This window comes from Myotis davidii, unplaced genomic scaffold (assembly GCF_000327345.1).
Source record: "Myotis davidii unplaced genomic scaffold, ASM32734v1 scaffold175, whole genome shotgun sequence".
NCBI classification, from domain to species: Eukaryota; Metazoa; Chordata; class Mammalia; order Chiroptera; family Vespertilionidae; genus Myotis; species Myotis davidii.
The window spans coordinates 3,306,749-3,327,774 of NW_006286972.1; the positions used below are offsets into that span (position 1 = coordinate 3,306,749).

General features: G+C 46.3%; 1 protein-coding gene across 1 annotated transcript in view; it reads left to right on the forward strand.

The window, feature by feature from the left end:
- MCM3AP (minichromosome maintenance complex component 3 associated protein) overlaps positions 1–20,720 on the forward strand; it is a 40,346-nt gene extending 19,626 nt beyond the window's left edge. The window contains exons 15-29 of the mRNA XM_006758771.2: positions 836–967; positions 1,373–1,486; positions 2,758–2,910; positions 4,269–4,466; positions 6,262–6,330; positions 6,416–6,553; positions 8,482–8,632; positions 10,205–10,463; positions 10,912–11,009; positions 12,028–12,418; positions 13,536–13,793; positions 14,279–14,408; positions 16,283–16,489; positions 19,051–19,201; positions 20,272–20,720. Coding sequence (XP_006758834.1) covers positions 836–967; positions 1,373–1,486; positions 2,758–2,910; positions 4,269–4,466; positions 6,262–6,330; positions 6,416–6,553; positions 8,482–8,632; positions 10,205–10,463; positions 10,912–11,009; positions 12,028–12,418; positions 13,536–13,793; positions 14,279–14,408; positions 16,283–16,489; positions 19,051–19,201; positions 20,272–20,430 — 2,608 coding nt within the window. The 3' untranslated portion in view covers positions 20,431–20,720. The remainder of the gene's footprint in view (positions 1–835; positions 968–1,372; positions 1,487–2,757; positions 2,911–4,268; positions 4,467–6,261; positions 6,331–6,415; positions 6,554–8,481; positions 8,633–10,204; positions 10,464–10,911; positions 11,010–12,027; positions 12,419–13,535; positions 13,794–14,278; positions 14,409–16,282; positions 16,490–19,050; positions 19,202–20,271) is intronic.
- Positions 20,721–21,026: the final 306 nt, after the last annotated feature.

Here is a 21,026-nt window from a genome sequence, read left to right on the forward strand (position 1 = left end):
ACAATACAGCATACAGATGACTTATTACAGAATTGTATCCCTAAAATCAACATAATCTTATTAATCAATATCTCTCCAGTAAATTCAATAAATAAATAAATATTCAAAATTACCCCCCCCCCCCCAATAAAAATACTTTAGCCCTGGCCAGTGTACTCAGTGATTGGAGCATCGGCCCATGCACTGAAGGGTCTCGAGTTCGATTACCAGTCAAGGGCACGTATCTAGGTTGCAGATTTGATCCCTGACCCTGGTCAGGGTGCATGGGGGAGGCAACCAATCGATGTGTCTCACATCAGTTTCTCTCTTCTCTCGTCCTCTCTCCTCCTCTCCTCCCTACTTTCTCTCAAAATCAATGGAAAAAATATCCTCGAGTGAGGAATAACAACAACAAAACAAACAACAATAAGAAACTAACTTAAAAAATCTTGGGTTACGTTTCAGCTTATTAAAAATTTGAATATTTTGTACCATTTGTATTTTACACCATAGTAAAATTTCCTTAGACATTTAAAACTACAAACATTATGTATCTGCTTCTGTCTAATACTTCAACATCTTGTCTTAATAAATTTAATCACAATCTGTCTGCTCCTGGCCAGTGGCTCATTGGTTAGAACATAGTCCCGTACACCAGAAGGTTGTGGGTTTGACGATTCCCAGTTTGGACACCTAGGCTATGGGTTTGATGTCAGTTTTGATAGATTTTGTGTTTCTAACTGTTTTTATGCTGAAAGCTAAATATGTTTCTTCCCCCTGCCAATGTTAAAAGTTTAGTTATATGGTTAGCTTGGCACTTATTTATTTAGAATTCTATCCATTTTGCTCTGTCTAGTGTTTCCAATGCTGCTGTGGAGGAGTTGTTAACAGCTGCTACCACAGGCATTTTGAGGCACATTGCAGCTGAAGAAATGACGAAGGAAAGGGAGCGAAAAGAGGAGGAGAGGCGGCGGGCTGAAGAGGAGAGGTGAGTGTGTCTCGTCCTTGCAGTGCACCTGGGGTCAGAGTGTGTGGACATGGGCGAGAACCTAACCGGGCCTGGCATGCTCCTGCCATTATTGTCCATTGCATCGGGCCCGAGGCTCACCCAGGGCCCCCATACACTTCGGCCCACGGAGTGGATGGGTCCTGAGGCTACACCCACCTTGTGAGCAGCAGCAGCAGCTCTTTGCCAGCGGGGGAGGGCGGTGGCCAGTGGGGCTGGAATGGGGACAGCTCAACTGTGTGGTTTGTCTGGTGGGATCAGAGGGTTAGGTCTACGGACTCGGGCAGCACAACTCACACCTCCACCTGTGAGGTCTTGGAGTGTGATGCTGCTTATTTTTATTCTTAAACATTACCCTTGCTCTTTTTTCTTGTTTTAAACCCTTAGGTTGAAACGAGAAAGAGAACTGGTGTTAACTCAGATGAGTCAGGGCCTGGCTGCAGAGCTGACAGAGCTGGTAGTGATGGAATGTGTGAGGGAAACCTGCTCCCAGGAGTTGAAGTAAGTGAAGTGCTGGGTCCTGCAGTGTGAGAGGCGTGGACTGGCAGGAGGGAGGAGGATCCTTAGGCGCTGTGGGCAGGCTGGTCAGCTCCGGCTAGCTGGGTTGCACTTTCGCAGGGAGCATACATATCTTTTGATAGCCAAACACTAGAACCCTGTCCCTGTATGCGTGTGGCCTCCAGAGAGGGCCTCCCTTTCACTGTTATCCTCGTTGTGGACCCTGCCCTGGGCATGGGGATGTCTCAGCAAAAGGGTTTGCTGGTAGTCTCCATACCAGGTTACTTATTGTTAGTTTTCCTCTAGTAAAAGATCCTTCTCTTATTCCACATGCTAAAATATTTCCTGGAGCTTTCTCACTTAGGAACTTTCTTGGTTTCCATGCCAGGCTTCAGGGAAGACAGAGGTTCAGTTGTGTAGGGAAATCTGTCCTGGTACTTAAGTTCTCTGAGATAGCCCCAAAGATGACGGACTCTTTAGTCCTGATCACAGCTCCCAGTGTAGATGGGGAACAGACCTATAGACAGAGTGTCTTAATTGATGTTTCCCTCTCTGTTAATTGGGAATCTGTTTCCATATTTACTATAAGAGGCCTTACATTGATAGATATCTGTCTGTTCTTAATCCCAAGAAGGGGTGTTAGGAGATAAGGAACCCAGGACTCATTGATGTGCAGGGAACGTGCTGTTCTCCTTGGCTCCAGGAGGCTTGGCTTGCAGCTCACCCCAGAGGGTGGCTATTGGAAATGGGTCTTGCCTGTTTAAGCTACTTTGATTTTTGTGACTAAATATATTTGATAGAGTCCTCTTTACCCTTTGGTTGATAGAATTTTGTTGTAAAAATCTCTCTTACAGATACTGGTTTATATGAGGGCCACCGTTGTTTGACCACAGGCTGCCAGTTATGTTCTTGAGACACTTCTAATTGGAAACAGCAAATATTGCTGTTGAGAGGATGTCTTAATGGTCATTTAAAAACTAACATTTCTAGCCATTGTTTTAAAATAAAGCTTTATTTCTGGACTATTTCCAAGGGCCCCACTGGACCTGTAATCTAGTACCCTGTAATTTTGTCCTTTTTCTCTTATGTTTGTTGTATGATATTCCTTTCCAGGTGGCCATACCTTAAGTAAAATGAAAATCTTAAAGTTCCTCTTGAAGCAAGGGCGTAATACATTTCAATATAAAAGATGTGGACTCTTGTACTTTTAAGGCAAGCCCTCCGTGTGTGTGGGCCTGGTGCAGTGGCTCTCATGCTGATGGCCTGTTTCCTAGGAGTGCCGTGGAGACAGACCAGAAGGTCCGCATGGCCCGCTGCTGTGAGGAAGTCTGTGCCCACCTGGTGGGCTTGTTTCTTGGGGAGGAGATTTTCCAGACTGCAAAGGAGACCCTCCAGGAACTTCAGTGCTACTGCAAGTATCTTCAGAGGTGAGTTATGTGTTCTTACAGATAAATCCATGCACACAGGAGTCTTTTTACGAAGATTATACTTTTCAGAAACGGACAATTATACACATGCACGCATGTGCACTCACACACACACACACACACACACACACACACACGTTCCACGTTCCACGTTCCACGTTCCACGTTCTTTCCTAAAAGGTATAAAGGGATAATAAGTAAGGAATTAGTTTGGGGAGGATTGTTCTGTATTTTGACAAATATTTAAAGGTTGCTTTTTCTCGTTTACCCTTTGCACTAAACACAGGGAGATGGCCATGAACAAACCAAGCAAATTATAGCTGTGTACAAAACATAATTTATAATGAAAAAAGATAATTCCTACAGAAATGTGTACAACATACAAGCAGTGTATATTCAGATAGGTTGTTTTGGACTTATATAGTAGTGAAAGCCTAAAGAAAAGAAGGAATATAACAAATACACACACAGCATAGGGGTTACTTTGGGAACAACAGGGCGTGTGACTAAGCAGGGTCCATGGCGTCAGGGGCACTGCTTCTCAACTGGATGGAAGGATGTGGGTGTTTGACCATCATTAATCTCTAAACTGGGCATGTATGTGTTACATAATCTGTATGGTGATTCAGTTCATGTAAAATTTAAAATAAGTACTAGTGTTCCTTGGCAGTTGCAGCCACATGAAAGGGAGCAGTGAGCAGTGCGTCTCCATTCCATGAGAGACCATCTTCCTCCAGCTGCTTGTGTACCCACAGACACCTCTGCCCTTTTTGTAGTTCTCAGCACATCTGGGAGCATGTTGCCCGCTCTGTGTCCATTCTTCCCTCCATTTGCTAGGAGGTGGAGGCCTGGCCACAGCAGCATGTCAGCTTTCCCAGTTGTCGCCAGTGGCACTGTAAACGGCCCCCCTGGCCCTGTGGATGGACTTCCACGTGGATTTCTCTCTTTAGCCTCGACAAAATACTGTAGTAACCGTCTTGCACACACACTGCACATGTCTGGAGGTGAAGTTCCATCAGTGGTGGTTGCTGGGTCAGAGGGTCTATGTACCTTGTATCCATATTGCCAGACTGGCCCTCCAGAGAGCAGTCCGCATTAACTATTAAGTTCAGTAACTCTTTTTGCTTACCACCATTCATTTGCTTCAGGCCTCTGCTATGCCTGAGTGGTTGTTTTTAAACTTTTTTTCCCCTTGAGTTTTCTAGCTAATTTCTTAATTTCAGGACTGTTGCTGAAAAAGACTGAACATATTGCCAGAAACTGTGTTCCCATGTTAATGATGCCGGAGCTTATGTTTGCATTTGTCCCTGTGGTGGACCTTTAACACACCCAGTGATGACATGTTGGTGTGTCCTCAGGTGGAGGGAAGCTGTTGTAGCTCGGAAGAAGCTGAGGCGTCAGATGCGGGCCTTCCCTGCAGCGCCCTGCTGTGTGGATGTGAATGACCGGCTGACAGCACTGGTGCCCAGTGCAGAGTGTCCCATTGCCGAGGAGAACTTGGCCAAGGGCCTCCTGGACCTTGGCCACGCTGGGAAAGTGGGCATCTCCTGCACCAGGTCAGTGCGCAGCTTGCCACAGCGCCTCCTAAGTGCCCCCGTCCCACCTCTGTGTTGGGCGGGAAGATAGATGAGTCAGAGAGTGGACGTAGGACTGCACTTTTGCAGGTGTCTTTCCCTCCAGTTCTGGACATGTGGTTGCTCTGTCTGCTTTGATTTTTATGCCTTTTTCCCTTAAAACATTTGGGGTCCTGGTAATTGAATTTTAGTTGGAACTGCCTGTTTTTCTCATTTGTGGAATCAGAGGTCCATGTGCACTCACTGCCACTCCCACTTCCTGTCTTCTGTGCTTCTGGATTCTTCTGCTTCTTTGTCATTTCTGCTGCTGCCTCACTCACACTAGCTCCCTCTGTCTTCTGCAACAGCATTTTAGTGACTCCACCTCCCACCCTCCAGTCTCTCCTCACGGGGCTCCCTCCTGTGCCCCTTTGGCATGGCCCTCCCCGCCATTGCTCCCCGTCACTCTGAGCGTGTGCAGCTCCTGAGGGCCCTGCCCAGGTCTTCGCTTGGGCTGTCCACTGCTAGCCGTGCAGGGCTCGGCCTCTCTTCAGGCCCCGTGGGGAGCCCGGGGGAAGCCAGCATGGAGGGGCTGTAACAGCACACTGTCTGGGTCTCACGGTGCGCCTCATCTTTCCTGGGCTGTCACGGGACATTCTCTCTGACAGCCGTCTCCAGGGTTTCATTTGACTCCAACAAACTGTGGCTGCTGAGATTTCTGCGATCTTGTTTCTGCCTCTGTAAGTGGGGTGGGCAATAGTGCTGACCTGTCTCAGATGCACTCTGTGGTCAGAGCACTCCTCTTTGACCCATGGCAGCCTGGACACTGGCTTGGCCTCCTGAAGTCATGGCTGCTTTGTCTCTCACCCCCAAACACACTCTCAGCACAGCCCCCTGCCCTCTGTTCTTCCCTGCTGCTCCCTCCTTGGTAATCTTTTTCTGTCCTTCACACTGACAACTCCCCTCGTGCATCTCCGGCCGAGGCTCCTGTATCCTGTGTTCTAGACTTCTGTATCCAATTCCCAACCCGATGTCAGAACCTACTTTTCACCCAGCCTGCCCCTCTCGGGGCCTTCCGTGGAATGCCAGCCTGTCTTCCTCGGGCTTAGACCAGACACCTGCGCTCGGCCCCATCATTCTAGAGCACTGCCCTCACTACCTCTGCTGCCACCCTGCCTGTCTGCCAGCTTCTGCCCTTGACCTCTACACCCTGGTGTTCCCACCATCACAGTTGAGTCTGGTCACCTTGTGCCTCTAGTTGACATCTTTGTGCTGCTCCCTGAGTCCTTGCATGGCAGCCCTTGCCTCCCCTTCCAAACCCCAACTGCTGTCTCTGTATCCTGTGCACACAAGCCCACTCCTGCCTTGGCATGCCCACCCCCCCTCCCTCTCCCCTGAAATTGTCGTGCTGCTTCCCCTTACTTCCTTTAGAAGTGACAGCTTATCGCATGTCACTTCTTTGACCGCCTTGTGTGAACAGACCACAGCATACCCATGCGCCTACCATGCCGTCTACTTGCAGAGGCGTGTCTTTCCCCATGACAGCGGGTATCCTAACGGGCAGGAATTTGCTCTGTTTACCGCGTCTCCCATGATTGACACATGGTAGATAATTGGTATCTGTGGAATGAACAGGTCTTTTGACTGATCCGTTTCTCAGAAAACATTTTCTTGGTTTCCTAAGTATGTCCCCCAGTTCCTTTTTACTGAAACCATCAGTGTGAGTACTTACCAGGTCCCTCCCTGGGCACTGAGCTGGCCTCACGTCGGCACATTGTTGTTCCCCCTCTCTTTGTAGGCTCAGGTGGCTCAGGAACAAGACAACGCACCAGTTGAAGGTCCAGCACTTCCACCAGCAGCTGCTGAGGTCGGTCCTGCTCCCGCCGTGCGAGCTGCTCCTGCCCGGGGCTTGAGCACCAGCTCACCCACCTGGCTCTGTCTGTTCCTTCCAGTGATGCAGCCTGGGCGCCCCTGGACCTGCCATCCCTCGTGGCTGAGCACCTCCCTGGTAGCAGGGAGCATGCGTTTTGGAAGCTGGTGCTGGTGTTGCCCAGCTACGGAGAAGAGCAGCCCCCATGGAGTCCTGGCAGGTCAGGGAGGGGTTCCCTCGGGGGGAAGGGGGCGGTTGATGCTGAGAAAGCAGCCTGGGGAGGTGGAGCACTTCTCCCGAGAGTGTCAGGCAGTGGAGCAACGAGGGTGGCTGGGGTGGCTGGGGTCAGAGTGGCCTGTTCCTCTCGTGCATGATGGGAACACTGATGTGTCGGTTTATGATTGGTGCTTAGATTTGCAGTCTGTTTTGTTTGTGATTTGAAATTGACACTTTACATTATTTAAACTTTTATTCTGTAAACTTGGTAATAGTCTGTCCAAAAGCATTTCAGAGTTGTTATTTAAAGCTACACTAAGGTGTATTGACTAGAGCCTGCTTCATTTTAGAATCTTGTGGAAGACAGTTTACAATTTGTCTGCTATACTAATAGTTCCATTTTTTTCTTAGAAAAAAACTTTGGCATTTTAAAAAAGAAATCCAAAAAGTTGACATGGCATTATTTCCTATAACCAAATCGCTTCCATACGTTTAAAGCAAGTATAAAACATGTTACTTTTCTTTTTTAACAGCTTTATTGAGATGTAATTCACGTGTAAATTTCGCCCATGTAAAGTGTGTATTTCACTGGTTTTTAGTATATTCATAGAGTTGTATAACCATCATCAGGATTTAATTCCAGAACATTTTTTCACTTAAAAAGAATCCCCGTATCTATTACCAGTCACTCTCCATTCCTTCCTACCTTCCACCCCTGGCAGCCACTAGTCTGCTTTCAGGCTTTATGCATTTGCCTGTTCTGGACATCCTAAATAAATGGAGTCATACAGCATGTGGGATTTATGACTGGCATCTTTCACTCAGCACAAATGTTTTCTATGTTCATGTTGTAGAGATTATATCAGTCCTTTTTGTGTGTGTGTGTGTGTGTGTGTGTGTGTGTGTGGCTGAATACTATTCCATGGAATGAATTTATCACATTTTATTTGTTCATCAGTAGATGGGCATATTTGGGTTGTTTCCACTTTTTTGGCCATTCATGCTACTATGAACATTTGTGTGTAAGTGTTTGTGTAGATATATGTTAGCAGTTCTCTTGGTTATATACCTAGGAGTGGAATTGCCATGTTGTGCGGTTACTATGTTTAAGTGTTTGAAGATTTTCTGAGCTGTTTCCAAAATGGCTGTACGATTTTACATTCCTGTCAGCAATGCCTGAGGGTATTACGTTCTCTGAACACATTACTGTTTAAGCAGGAACATATGTAGGCTAAAGAAAAAGAAAGTCACAAAGCTTATCACATAAGACAGCTGAGCAAGGAGGAGCGTTGTGGTATTTTAAAAGCATTTAAATGATTCATTTCTTTTTTTTTTTTTTAATATATTTTATTGATTTTTTACAGAGAGGAAGGGAGAGAGATAGAGAGCCAGAAACATCGATGGGAGAGAAACATCGATCAGCTGCCTCCTGCACATCTCCCACTGGGGATGTGCCTGCAAACCAGGTACATGCCCTTGACCGGAATCGAACCTGGGACCTTTCAGTCCGCAGGCCGACGCTCTATCCACTGAGCCAAACCGGTTTCGTCTAAATGATTCATTTCTTAAAATAGCTGTCTTCTGATTTGCTAATTCATTAGGAGATATATGTCCCAAGAATTCTTAAGGTCTCAGGTCTGAGGAATTAGATTCTATAAAACGTGTGTATTTTAAATTCTAAGGATCTTTTCTGTTGCTCAGAGTCTTTTCTTGGTGCTCTGGAATCTTAAGTCACATTAGAATGAACCAATTCCTGAGTGCTCTCTTCTCTTACCCAAAAGAAAGATCCCAGTAGAGTTTTGTGCAGATCTACTTCACAGTAGAATTTGTGTCTGTGGACCTACATCTGTGTGATATTTCTCTTTCCAAAATATTTATTGTTCAGATTTAGAATTAGATTTTTCTTCAAGTGTTGTTTTCTTTTATTCACAGAATTCTGGCAGATTGGTTGAAAGTCAAGTTCATGGGAGGTGATGGCTTGGATGACACATGCAGTGACGCTGGTGGAATTCAGACACTCACACTGTTTAACACACTCGGCAGCAAAGGGAATCAGGCAGTTTCTGTCAGCGTGTGTATAAAGGTGAGTGATAACCACTTCGTGTATGTACTTCTGTGATTGTCTTATTTTCTCTCATGCCCGGACATTACTGGAATCATAAATACCTGAAATGTTTTTGAAAGAATTTGGGGGGGGAGGTTCATAAACAGCCCTTGGACCCCTATTGGTGTGGATACCAGGCTAGCGTCTGGAGCACAATGAGCCTTACCTGTCTCTGGTCATAGACCACTTTGAGAACTTGGTGAAACTCAGAACCATCCTGAGAAATGCATAGATGCACTATGCTCTTCTGCACATCATTCAGAATCCCTGAACTCTATATTCATTTGCCTCTGGTAATTAACTCAAGAGATAAACAGATTTTTTCCACAAAAATCAGTGATGGTTACACTTCACTACTGACATCACTGTTAAAATAGCTTCCTGATACACCAGGTCTTAGCAAAAAATTAATGTGTTTTAAAAAATCTTTATTGTTGCCCTGACTGGTTTGGCTCAGTGGATAGAGCATCAGCCTGTGGACTGAAGGGTCCCAGGTTCGATTCCAGTCAGGGGCATGTACCTTGGTTGCCCTATTTCGTTTTCACTAAACTTGAACCCAGCTACTGTCTAGGTTCAACATTTGACATTTCAGGTTAGTTGTTTTTGTTTTACATTCAGGTTGTCCTCAGTTTTCCATTACAAGTTCTAGTTTTTGCTCTTTATAGGTGTTTGCACAATATTCACATTAATTGGTTTCTGGAGAGATTCTTATTTAATGAGAACTTGTTTCTGCATTAGGTTCAAATCTGCATAAATGAATTTTAGATTTCGGAAATAAAACCAGATGTGTGTCTTATTTAGTTGGAAAACAGCAGTGCAGGGCAGGAAGTGTGGGCTTCAGTGCTGAGCATTTGGGTGTTGATAGCACTAACCATTGAGGTGCCAGCCAGAGCACCATCCTGTTTTCTGTCTTGCTTTTTTATATTGTGTTCTGGGAAATTTCCTTGACTTTATATTCCAAATGTTTTTTTATTCCATCTTTCAGTGTCAGGTGGGGAGTGGCCAAGTACCCTCCACTTGCCTAGAGGTGCCCTGCGACTGGACCCTCTCAGGGCAGACCCCTGCTGAGGGTACAGGTTGCACTTAAAGGCCACCTGGTGGGTGTTACCAGGAGTTCCCTTAGTGACCTGTTGGGCAGACCCTGTGGGTGTTCGGGGCTTTTCAAGCTCAGGTGGCCTGGGTCTTTACACACCATGTCTGTAGCCCCACAGGTGTGGCTTCCTCTGCTTTCCCAACCAAGTGATTGTTCCCATCTCCACACTGTTTTCTAGAAATGGGTTGAAATCCCTTGTTTGCTGCTGGCTTGCCCATCCTTTTCTGTCATTATGGTCTTACCTGTTTTTAGAACTGTTTAAGGGTAACTGTTAATATGAAAGTAACATGCTCAAAAACAATTATAGCTGGAGGCTGAATTACCCATTGTTCCAGCTGTTTCTGGCAATAATTATGGCCTCATGGAGGGAGGTTGGTCCAAAGGGCAATGCAGTTTGGCTGCGCTTGCTCAGGGGCAGATGTTCACTGCTGATTGACCCCCTGATGGTGCTGTTCCAGGTAGCCTACGGTGCTCTCAGTGATGGTGCCCTGGATGCCGTGGAGACACAGAAGGAGCTCCTGGGAGCCAGTGGCCTCATGCTGCTGCTTGCCCCCAAAACGAAGAGCGAGGACATTGCAGAGGAGGACGTGTACTGGCTGTCAGCACTGCTGCAGCTCAAGCAACTCCTGCAGGCCAAGCCCTTCCAGCCTGCATTGCCGCTGGTGGTGCTCGCACCCAGCCTGGGAGGGGTCGCCGTGGAGAATGAAGTGGATGATGGTTAGTGAGGCTATGTCCTTTTTTTTTTTTTTTTAAATATATTTTATTGATTTTTTACAGAGAGGAAGGGAGAGAGATAGAGAGTGAGAAACATCGATGAGAGAGAGACATCGATCAGCTGCCTCCCGCACATCTCCCGCTGGGGATGTGCCCGCAACCCAGGTACATGCCCTTGACCGGAATCGAACGTGGGACCTTTCAGTCCGCAGGCCGACGCTCTATCCACCGAGCCAAACCGGTTTTGGCAAGGCTATCTCCTTGATGAGCCAGCATGTTCCATAGATGGGTTGAGCCCCGGGTCTGAGGAGGTGCTGGCAGCCACTGTGGTGCAGGAGTCGGGATAGCAGCCACCGTGGTGACTGGGAGCAGGTCTGGGCGGGGTCAGTGCAGTGAGGTATCTGCTCATACACACACTTAGCAGAAGACATGTGACCTGTTTCTTTCCAAGGTTTGATGCTACAGGATTTGGTTTCAGCTAAGCTGATTTCGGATTATATCATTATTGAAATTCCTGAGTCCATTAATGATTTACAAGGCACAAATAAGGTAAGTTTTCATTATTTTTAAAGGTCCAACCAGATACTTCAGTTTTTCTCTTCTTGTTCTATCTTGAATTTGGTGTATATTGCTGCTTGCATTTTTAAATTTTATTTTTAAAAGGTAACCTAAAAATATAAGCAGAAATAGAAATAAAAGATAAAATTTGCCCATAGTCCTGCTATCTGCAAAAAATGAAATTTAAAAACAAGATACTCTTATTGATTTTAGAGAGATAGAGGAAGGGCGTGAAAAAGAGAGAAACATCGATTGGCTGCCACCTGCACATCCTCTACTGTGGATCAATCCCGAAACCTAGGCAATGTGCCCTCATCGGGAATTGATTCAGTGACCTCTTGATTCATGGGTTAATGCTCAACCACTGACCCACACTGGCCAGGCTGTTCATGTCATTTCTTTAGGGGTTTTATAGGTATGGATTTAAAATATGACCATTCATGTCTTACGTTTGAAGGTCAGATACATAAATTATTTTTGTAGGATGGTTCTTGGAATATATGAAGAAATAATGTTATCAGAAGTTTCCTTAAAAAAAAAAAAGAAGCCTGTTCTGACATTTATATTAGGGAAAAAAAAAGAAGCCTGTTCTGACATTTATATTAGTGAAAGAAATTCCAGGGGAATTATAAAAGTAACTATAGGAAGAAAGATAGCGACAGGATGTGAAAGCATCCAGGCATATAACGAAGCTGTTAGTCCTTCTAAGAACTGGAAGACATGGTTTCCCTCTCTGCATGGTGAAGCGGATGTGCAGGGCTCGTTTTCTTCAAGCCCGAGCCCTTCCAGTGGGTGATCCTGCAGCCCCACTTCAGGGTCCTAGGCTCCTCGCTGTATGTCTCCAGGGCCCAGGAGGCCAAACTCCACTGCAGCAAAAGCTTCTGCTCCGCAGCGTGTTTGAGAAGCTGGTGCTCTGGTGGCACCTGCTGGGGCCGCTGTGGGTGGGGCCCCTTCAGAAGGCTCCTGAAAAACAGCATGACCTGCTCTTCCAATTGTCTTTGCTTCTCAGGTTTCCCAGGCCGTGCAGTGGCTGGTCTCCCACTGCCCCTGTGCCCTTGACCTTTGCTGCCAGACCCTCATTCAGTATGTGGAAGATGGGGTTGGCCGTGAGTTTAGCGGCCGGTTTTTCCATGACAGAAGAGAGAGGCGGCTGGGCGGCCTGGCCTCACAGGAACCTGGTGCCATCATCGAGCTGTTCAACAGTGTTCTGCACTTCCTCGCCTCCGTGGTGTCCTCCGAGCAGCTCTGCGACCTGTCCTGGCCTGTCACCGAGTTTGCTGAGGCAGGGGGCAGCCGGCTGCTTCCTCACCTTCACTGGAATTCCCCGGAGCACCTGGCCTGGCTGAAACAGGCCGTGCTGGGCTTCCAGCTCCCGCAGATGGACCTTCCACCCCCGGGGGGTATGTGCGCGTGCTGAGGGGTGATGCCTGGGGATGAGTATAGGGGGCGACCGAGAACACCCATTTTCTTTCTTATTGTAGTGGCAGCCTGGCAGGTATTGGGCACTGGTGTGAGGTTCTCATAGCCTCTATTCTGTGTCCTCTGTCCCCATTCTGCACCTCCCTTTGGGTGTAGGAGTCAGAGTGAGCAGGGTTTTTGTGAAGTGATAGTTGGCCCTTCTCTGCCAACAGAGCAGTCTGTGGCAATCTGCAATCAGCAATCTGCTGACCCCTGGGAGGAAGGTGGTGTGCGGTGTGGGAGGAGCACTGACCCCAAGGCCTGGAGTTTCTGAGTGGACGGCAGGTCCTGTCCTGCCTGCACCACTGGGTATGAGGGTGAAGAGTGTGGGGACTGTGCAGTCCTATCCCCACACTGCTGGGGCCACAGCACTCAGTGCTGACTTGCAGCCAGTGTTCCTTTGTCAGAAGCCTCTGTTCTGTGGTGCTGGCTGTGCAGTTGAAGCCTTTGGGCGGTTCTGATGCAATCTCCAGGTCCCCTGGGCTGGGCATGGAGACTGCCCTTCCCTTATTGAAGCTGTTAGGAGGGAAGGAGGCGGTTCACTGCTTATGTGGTACAGCCTGGGGCCTGGCAGGGCCACCTGGGCTGCATGAAATATAGGGCTCAGGTGCCCTTTTAAATTTCAGGGTATGGTCTTCAGTAGGTCTACCAGATGCTCATTTCGGAAGGAACTCAAAAGGAAGCAGAGCACACAGCGCAAACCCTCTGTGCTGTGAGCTAGGTCAGTGTTCCCCCAGAGAAGTCAGGACCTCATGTACCAGCCTCACCTGGGTCCTTGTTAAAGTACAGATTCCTGGGCCTGTAGTGTACAATTAGAATCCCTTGGGGGGGACCCTTAGTTGTGAGTTTTGTCTAGGGAGTCTGGGTCCCTTGTCAGGACATGGGGAGGGAGATGCTTTTCCCTGAACAGCTATGATTTATTATATTCAGATTCAAGAACAGAATTCTCAGCTACGCGGTTGCCTTCTCCTGAGTTAATACAGAGTGAAGAACATTTCATGTAGATTTCCACCTGTACTTTGGCCAAACCTAGTGACTCACACGGTGCTTTCTCTCCAGCTCCCTGGCTTCCTGTGTGCTCCATGGTTATCCAGTATGCCTCCCAGATCCCCAGCTCTTGCCAGACGCAGCCCGTCCTCCAGTCCCAGGTGGAGAGCCTGCTCCGAAGGACTTACGTCAGGTGGAAGAGCCAGAACCCCTCCCCTGGCTGGGAGGCAGGGCCCTCGGTTGCTGAGATCCCGTGGGACGACGTCATTGCCTTGTGTATCAACCACAAGCTGAGGGACTGGACGCCCCCTAGGCTTCCTGTCACATCAGGTAGTTGGCGTATGACATTATGGGCTGGCTCCTCATGAGACTTGACGGAGCCTGTTACAGGAAGGAAAGAAGCTTAATTGATAATTGTGTTTTTTCCTGTGGGTCACCACTCTTCCTTTCCTTGGGACTCCCTCCTTTAAGCCAGCGACTTCCAGGTGACTTGTAAAAATTGGGAAGAGCTAAGACGGTTCCAGGAGAGCCAGGACTCAACTCCTTGATATGGGCCCCCTAGGCTGGCTCTAAGTTTAAGACAGTTTGTAGCTCTGAGTGGTTGTATTTGCCATTCCACACTCTGGGCGTGAGCCGGACTGGACGTTGAGTGACCCACGGACACTTGGAGCGTATTTGGCTCAAATGGGAGTCACGTAACTATGTCACTTTACTCAGAGGGGCTGCTCTTGAAATCAGTGAATATAAGCAAATGTCAAGTGGTCACCTGTTGCTTTTTTTATATTCTTTTAAAATTGTTTTTCATATTTTCTCAGAGGCACTGAGTGAAGATGGTCAAATATGTGTATATTTTTTTAAAAACCATTTGAAGACATATGATGTTCCTATGTCGTGGGAACAAGCCAGAATGCAGACGCAGAAGGACCTCCAGCTGCATCAGGGGTGGTGAGATCTGTGTTCATTGTGTGTTTCTGTCATCCCTCCACCTAACAGAACAAACCATGTAGTTCTCTTCCAAGGTACACAGACAGAAATTCATACCCTGTTCACAGAATCCAGCCCATCGTGGGTAAATCAAATGTCAGCACATCCAGTCTTGCAGTACATAAAAATTCACAAGTAGGCTTTATCCAGGATAAGCAGTACCAACAAAGAGCAATCTACTTGTGTAATATGGTGCCATGACAGAAAAATAAGTGCTCATTTTGTAGGAAATGCTTTTATATGCTTTCCTGCCTAAAAACTGTATACCCATTCCTCATAAAAAATTTCATATCAAACTTGGGTTAAAAAAAATTTCTGCCCCCAGAACCATTCTTCTTGGTAAAACATTAGAAACACTGAGGTCAAACCAGCCTGAGCTGCCCTGATGTCACTGCTGTTTACTTTTGTCCTGGAAATCCTGCCCAGTGCAGGGATATAGGTGGCATAAATATCAAAAGGAAAGAGAAACTGTCATTTCCAGATAGTAAAGTTGTTAGTTCTAGATAACCAAGCCTGACCGGTTTGGCTCAGTGGATAGAGCGTCGGCCTGCGGACTGAGAGGTCCCAGGTTCGATTCCGGTCAAGGGCACGTACCTTGGTTGCGGGCACATCCCCAATAGGAGGTGTGCAGGAGGCAGCTGATCGGTGTTTCTCTCTCATCGATGTTTTTAACTATCTCTCTCCCTTCCTCTCTGTAAAAAATCAATAAAATATATTTAAAAAAAAAGATAACCAAGTTACTCCCTTAAAGTCATGCATGGTTCAGGAAGGTGATTAGATAGATCGATCTACCAGGTATAAAAGTCCCACGCACAGTAGCCACACGCCTGTAACATGAAAGCAGACTGACCTGGAGAGGCCGTAAACGTCAGGGAAACTCTGAGGCCCCTGAAGGTGCAAAGAAAACCTGAAAAATAAGGGGCAAGCTGCCCTTGCTGTTGGGAGGACACAGTACTATATCAGTTCTCAAACTGTAAAGTCAGGGCATTTCTCTTTTTTGTTAATCCTCACCAGAGGATATTTTTTCCATTGATTTTTAGACAGAGTGGAAGAGAGCAGGGAGACAGAGAGAGAGAACATTGATGTGAGAGAGAGACAATTGGTTGCCTCCTGCAAGCGCCCCAGTAGGGGCCAGGGATCAAGGCTATAACCGGGCCGACACTCCAACCACTGAGCAACTGGCTAGGGCAGGGCATTTCTAATTGAAAAAAAACCAAAAGATTTTTCCCCTTGATCTTGACAGGTTAAGTCTAAAATTCATCACAATGAAAAAAATGTGTGTAATAATTGCTGAGAACATTTTGAGTAAGGATAACAAGGAAGGCCTGCTCTTTCTGATGTTAAAACAGTAGTAAAGTTACAGTAGGCGAATGGATCGGAATAGGAAATCCAGACACAGAACCACATGTGAGAAAAGTACCATGCCAAATTAGGGGTTGGGGAGGCAGACATTGGCATCTGTTTAGAAAAAAAGTTAGCTTCGCTATCTCCCACTGATTGTAAACATTAGCTCCAGATGGACTTAATAGCTGAATATAAAAATAAGAACCTTGCTAATAATAGGGCGAGTAGAGACCTGTTGATAATCCAGGGATGGGGAGCAACACTCAGTAGGGATGCTCCAAGGCCAGCTGCCTGGGATACCCCAAGTCCCATAGGCAGAGGCTGCCCTCCCTCCTAGCCCTGCACTTGACCCGAGGGAAGCCCTGACCGTGAGGGAAGCTGGAAGCAGGAAGGGGTGGGTCTCAGGCTCTCTCTGCACCCACATCTACCTATTTCCTGAGAAACCCTTTCTCCCTCTTTCCTGATAATGTGTTTCAAACATGTACTTACAGCTTGGAAACAAAGACGTTTCATCCTTCTGCAAACAAGTTTCCCACTCCGTCACTTCACGTGCACCGAAAAGGGAAGAGGAGTGCAGAGTGTGGCCGAGAGGGGCCGGTTCCCAGTACGGAGGACCTGATGCGCGGAGCCTCTGCCCAGGAGCTCCTGGCCCAGTGTCTGTCCAGCAGTCTTCTACTGGAAAAAGAGGAGAGCAAGAGGTGAAGCTCCTCCCTCTACTCATTGTGTCCTTAAGCCACTCCATGCTTGAAAGTCAGTCTTCTGGCATTTTCCCCTATCATGGCCCAATTTCCCTCTCTAGTCACCACCCTCGCGTTTCTGCTCCCTTACAGTGAACTCAGAAACAGTGATTCTCACTTCTTCAGTTCTCCTTTCCAGTCTTTCATGTAGCCACTTTCTGCCCCTCATGTCTACTCTGGTTAGGATCACTGCCCCCCTGCACAGCTGAACTGACCATGAACCCATGTCCCAGCACCATTCTCCACCTTTGCTCCCTCCCTCCTGGCTCCCAGAATGCCCTTAGTCCCTCTCCTGCCTGCTTGGTCACGTTCCCTAGGTCTCTCCTGTCGGTTCTTCCTCTCCTCCCATTACCCCCTCACTCACTCGCTGCACCTTGCATCTGTGTTATCTGTACATACACCCCAGTGATTTCATCCAGTTTCATGGATTTTTAAATAACAATATTCTCACAACTCCAAATATATATCTCAAACCCTGAGTTTTTCTCTGAACTACAGATTTGAATATCCTACCACTTCCTTGATAGCCATTTCAAAGCTAACATCCCAAATCCAATTCCAAATTTCCCTTCCTACAATTGTCTTCTCAGTTGAAGGCAGCTCCATCCTTCCAGCTGCCCCTGGCCGAATGCCTTGAAATCATCCCTCCAAATCTAGTCCATCCACAAATCCTATTGGCTCTATTCAAAGCATTCAGAACCGGACCATGTTTGCAGTAGACCAGGGGTCCTCAAACTTTTTAAACGGGGCCAGTTCACTGTCCCTCAGACAGTTGGAGGGCCGGAGTATAGTTTTAAAAAAAAAACTATGAACAAATTCCTGTGCACACTGCACATATCTTATTTTGAAGTAAAAAAACAAAACAGGAACAGATACAATATTTGTATTTGCATGTGGCCCTCAGGCCGTTGTTTCAGGACCCCTGCAGTAGACCATACTCTAGTCTTGGCCCACCCAGTGTGAGCCTTTCAAGTGTGAGGCAGAGGTCATATTATTCCTTTGCACACAACCTTCTAGTGGCTTCCTCTCTGAGCCTGAACCACAGGCGAAATCCTTAGGAGGTGGGCAAGGCTTTTTGTGCTCTGCCTACCATTTCCTTTCTGACCTCTGCTCCTTCCTCCAGCACGCCAGGGACTGCATAGCCAGGCCCTTTTGTTCGCTGTTCCGTTTGCTCAGGACTCCACAGCCAACCCCTGATACCCCTATGGCTCACCTTACACTCACTTCCAGCCTCCGCTCAAATGTCTACTCATTGAGGCCCTCCTTGCCTGTCCCCCCAGCCCTCCCTGTCTCCAGTCTTCACTTTGTCTTTCTCACCTTCAGACCACATTTCCCCAGGTATGTGTCCCTTCTGTTTCCCTCACTAGAGTATAAGCTGCGTAGACCTGGGCTTTATCTGCTTTGTTTCAGTCCTGTATCCCTGGTAACTAGAATAGTGCCTAGTGTTTGGTAGGGGCTTGATAAATATATGCTGTAAGAGTATCTGAATGTGTCATGATTTCTAAAAGTAGATTTTCCCAAGTCTGTATCATTAAACAATTGGATCAGATTGTTTTTCTTGAAAAGGCAGTTGTATGGATTGGACAGCTCTAGAATGGTCGGTGGCGATAGGATAGTATTATGAGTTAATTTAAAATTGTAAGTAGAAATCTACACCTTTAGTTATTCCATCAAGAGATAAGAATTAATTATAGACATAAAAATCCAAAATAAACCAGAGAAAATATAGTAAAAGAGAATTATGAATAATGTTGAATAACATTTAAAAACAATTGTGTTTGGCTAAATGCCACCTTTCTCATTAATTGTAAGTTGGTTGTATAAATTAAAGAGAAGACTTTTTTTTAATCCTCACTTGAGGATATTTTTCCATTTATCTTTAGAGAGAGTGGAAGGGAGGGAAGAAGGGGAGAGAGAGAGAGGGAGGGAGAGAGAGGGAGAGAGAAAAAAACATCAATGTGAGAGACACACAGGGATTGGCTGTCTCCATATGAGCCTCGACCTGGACTGGGATGGAGCCTGTGATCAAGATCTGTGCCTCTGACTGGGAATCTAACCCATGACCCTTCCATCCTTGGACTGACGCTCTACCAGCTGAGCCAAACCGACCAGGGCGATATTAAATTTTGTTGTTAATTCTTACCTGAGGATATTTTTTTCCATTGATTTTTAGGCAGAGTGGAAGGGAGGAGGAGAGATAGAGAGAGAAACATCGATGTGAGAGTCTCATCGATTGGTTGCCTCCCGCATGTGCCCCAATTGGGGCCGGGGATCAAGGCTGCAACTGAGCTAAGTGCCCTTGACTGGACTCGAACTGCAACCCTCAGTCCTCGGGCCGATGCGCTAACCACTGAAAAAACTGGCTAGGGCTAATAATAATTTTAAAAATAATTTTCTCAATTGATGTCATAACTTAGTTCTATACTTAGTAAAAAGCAGTGCTTTAAACAATTTAAAGTATCCACATAGAGAAGAAGTGAATGATAGTTAATTTTTTGCTTCCTAATGTTCAAATGTTTCAGATTTGAAGATCAACTTCAGCAGTTGTTGTCTGAAGACTCAGGAACATTTACAGATTCAACTTCCCTTCCCCTCTACCTTCCTCAGACTCTGGTGTCTCTGCCTCAGACTATCCAACCTGTGATTAAAACATCCACAACTACTAGCCCACAGGTGAGAAGAGAGTACATTTGGCATTTATATTAGAATTAGACTTAAACTAATGCTTGATTCATCGTGTGATGTTATAATGACCAATAAGTTATTAGCTTAAATTAGATGTTTCCTTACACTTAATCTGTCAGTTATAGAGGCCCAACTAATTTTGAGTTTCTACTTGTGAAATGAACGAAGAATGGCATTGAAACATGCTGAAGAGTTGAACAAAACGCACCACTGTGTGCTCACATTCAGTAAGGGTGTGAGGAGAATAGCAGGTGATCAAAGTGTCTTCTGTTTATGGAGCACATGCTGTCCGGGCTGTGGCATCACCCACACCTTCCTTTCTGGGATTACCTTTCCCTGAGCAGGTTAAGTCCACAAAAGCCAAGGACCTCCTCCAAGTTTGTTCAGCTGGTCAGCGGCAGAGCTGCTTTTCAAAGCCAGACCTGACTTGCTCCAAAGATTAGATCTTTCTACTTAACTGTCTTTGCTTCAGTGGTAGAAGAAGCAAAACCAGAGTTTTAATCCTAGTTATTTAGTTAATGCTGGACAGGTAAAAGGTATGTTCTTGGGCTGGCTTTAGGAAGTCCTTCAATGGGGAGGGAAAGTAAATTAAGACATACTGCTTCTATTTATCAGTTTGGCAGACAACTTAAAAATATTTGTAACCTTTGACCTAATAATTCTGCCCTAAAGAAATTACTGTATATGAAAAAATTAATGTACTTTCAGTCACTGTAGCATTAATTATACTGCATAAAAGTGGAAACAAACTGAATATCCAAAGATGGGAATTTCAAGTGACTTGTAGCTCCTGAAATGATGCTTTATAAAAATGGTTGATGCTGAAAGTTCATGGTAAATCATCAGAGAAACATTTCATGTGCAGATGATACCAGGTGTATGTATATGTGTGGAAGGGGCTGGAAGGATCTATGAGAGGTGTCAAGAGGGGAGTTTGTTGAGTGCAGCATGCCCCAGACAGGATTTCTAACACGAGCCCAATCTAGTGCCTTTAAAGAGAATGTATCTTGGTGTATGGATATCCCAAAGCTATGTTTAGTTTCTTTCTATTCATATAGAATGAAAGGACAGGGGAACAACTGCAATTGTCAGAGGCAACTGGCACATCTTTGACTGAACGGCTGAAGCACCTGGAAAGGCTGATCCGAAGTTCAAGGGAAGAAGAAATTGCCTCAGAGCTCCATATCTCCACACTCCTGGACATGGTGGACATTTGAGCTGACTTGAAAGCGGGAGGATCTATCCAGAAGATTTCCTTGAAATAATCTTATTCTTGACTAGAGGCCCGATGCACGAAATTCGTGCACTGGGGGGTGGGGAGGTTCCTCAGCCCGGCCTGCTCCCTCTCGCAGTCTGGGACCCCTCACTCCTTACCACCCACCTGCTCTATTGATGCACTGTTGGAAATGTGACAGTTAATTATGCAAATAAAACATTGAATGTCTAAGGAAGGCTCCCGTTTTCAAAATGGTAGGCTGTTTCCTCCTATATAATGTCTTTGATTTTACCTATTTTCATGATCTCAGACTATCATCCACCAACATGTTCTAAGGGAGTTTGTGGTTTACATTTCTCTGAGTAGCAAGTCATCATTCATTGTCTCAAAGTTGCTGTCCCAGATATGCCAGACATCAGTAATGAGGCCCATCCAACTCACATCTGAAAGAGCCAACAGTATATAAACATAGCTCTCTGAGGATGTGCCTGGGGCATGTTTCTGGACTAGAAGTGGGAAGATAAGAAGATTGGCTGTAGATAAGAGCAGAATTCCAGGGAAGGAGTACAGGGGTGTAGGTGGGGAGAGTACCTGAGG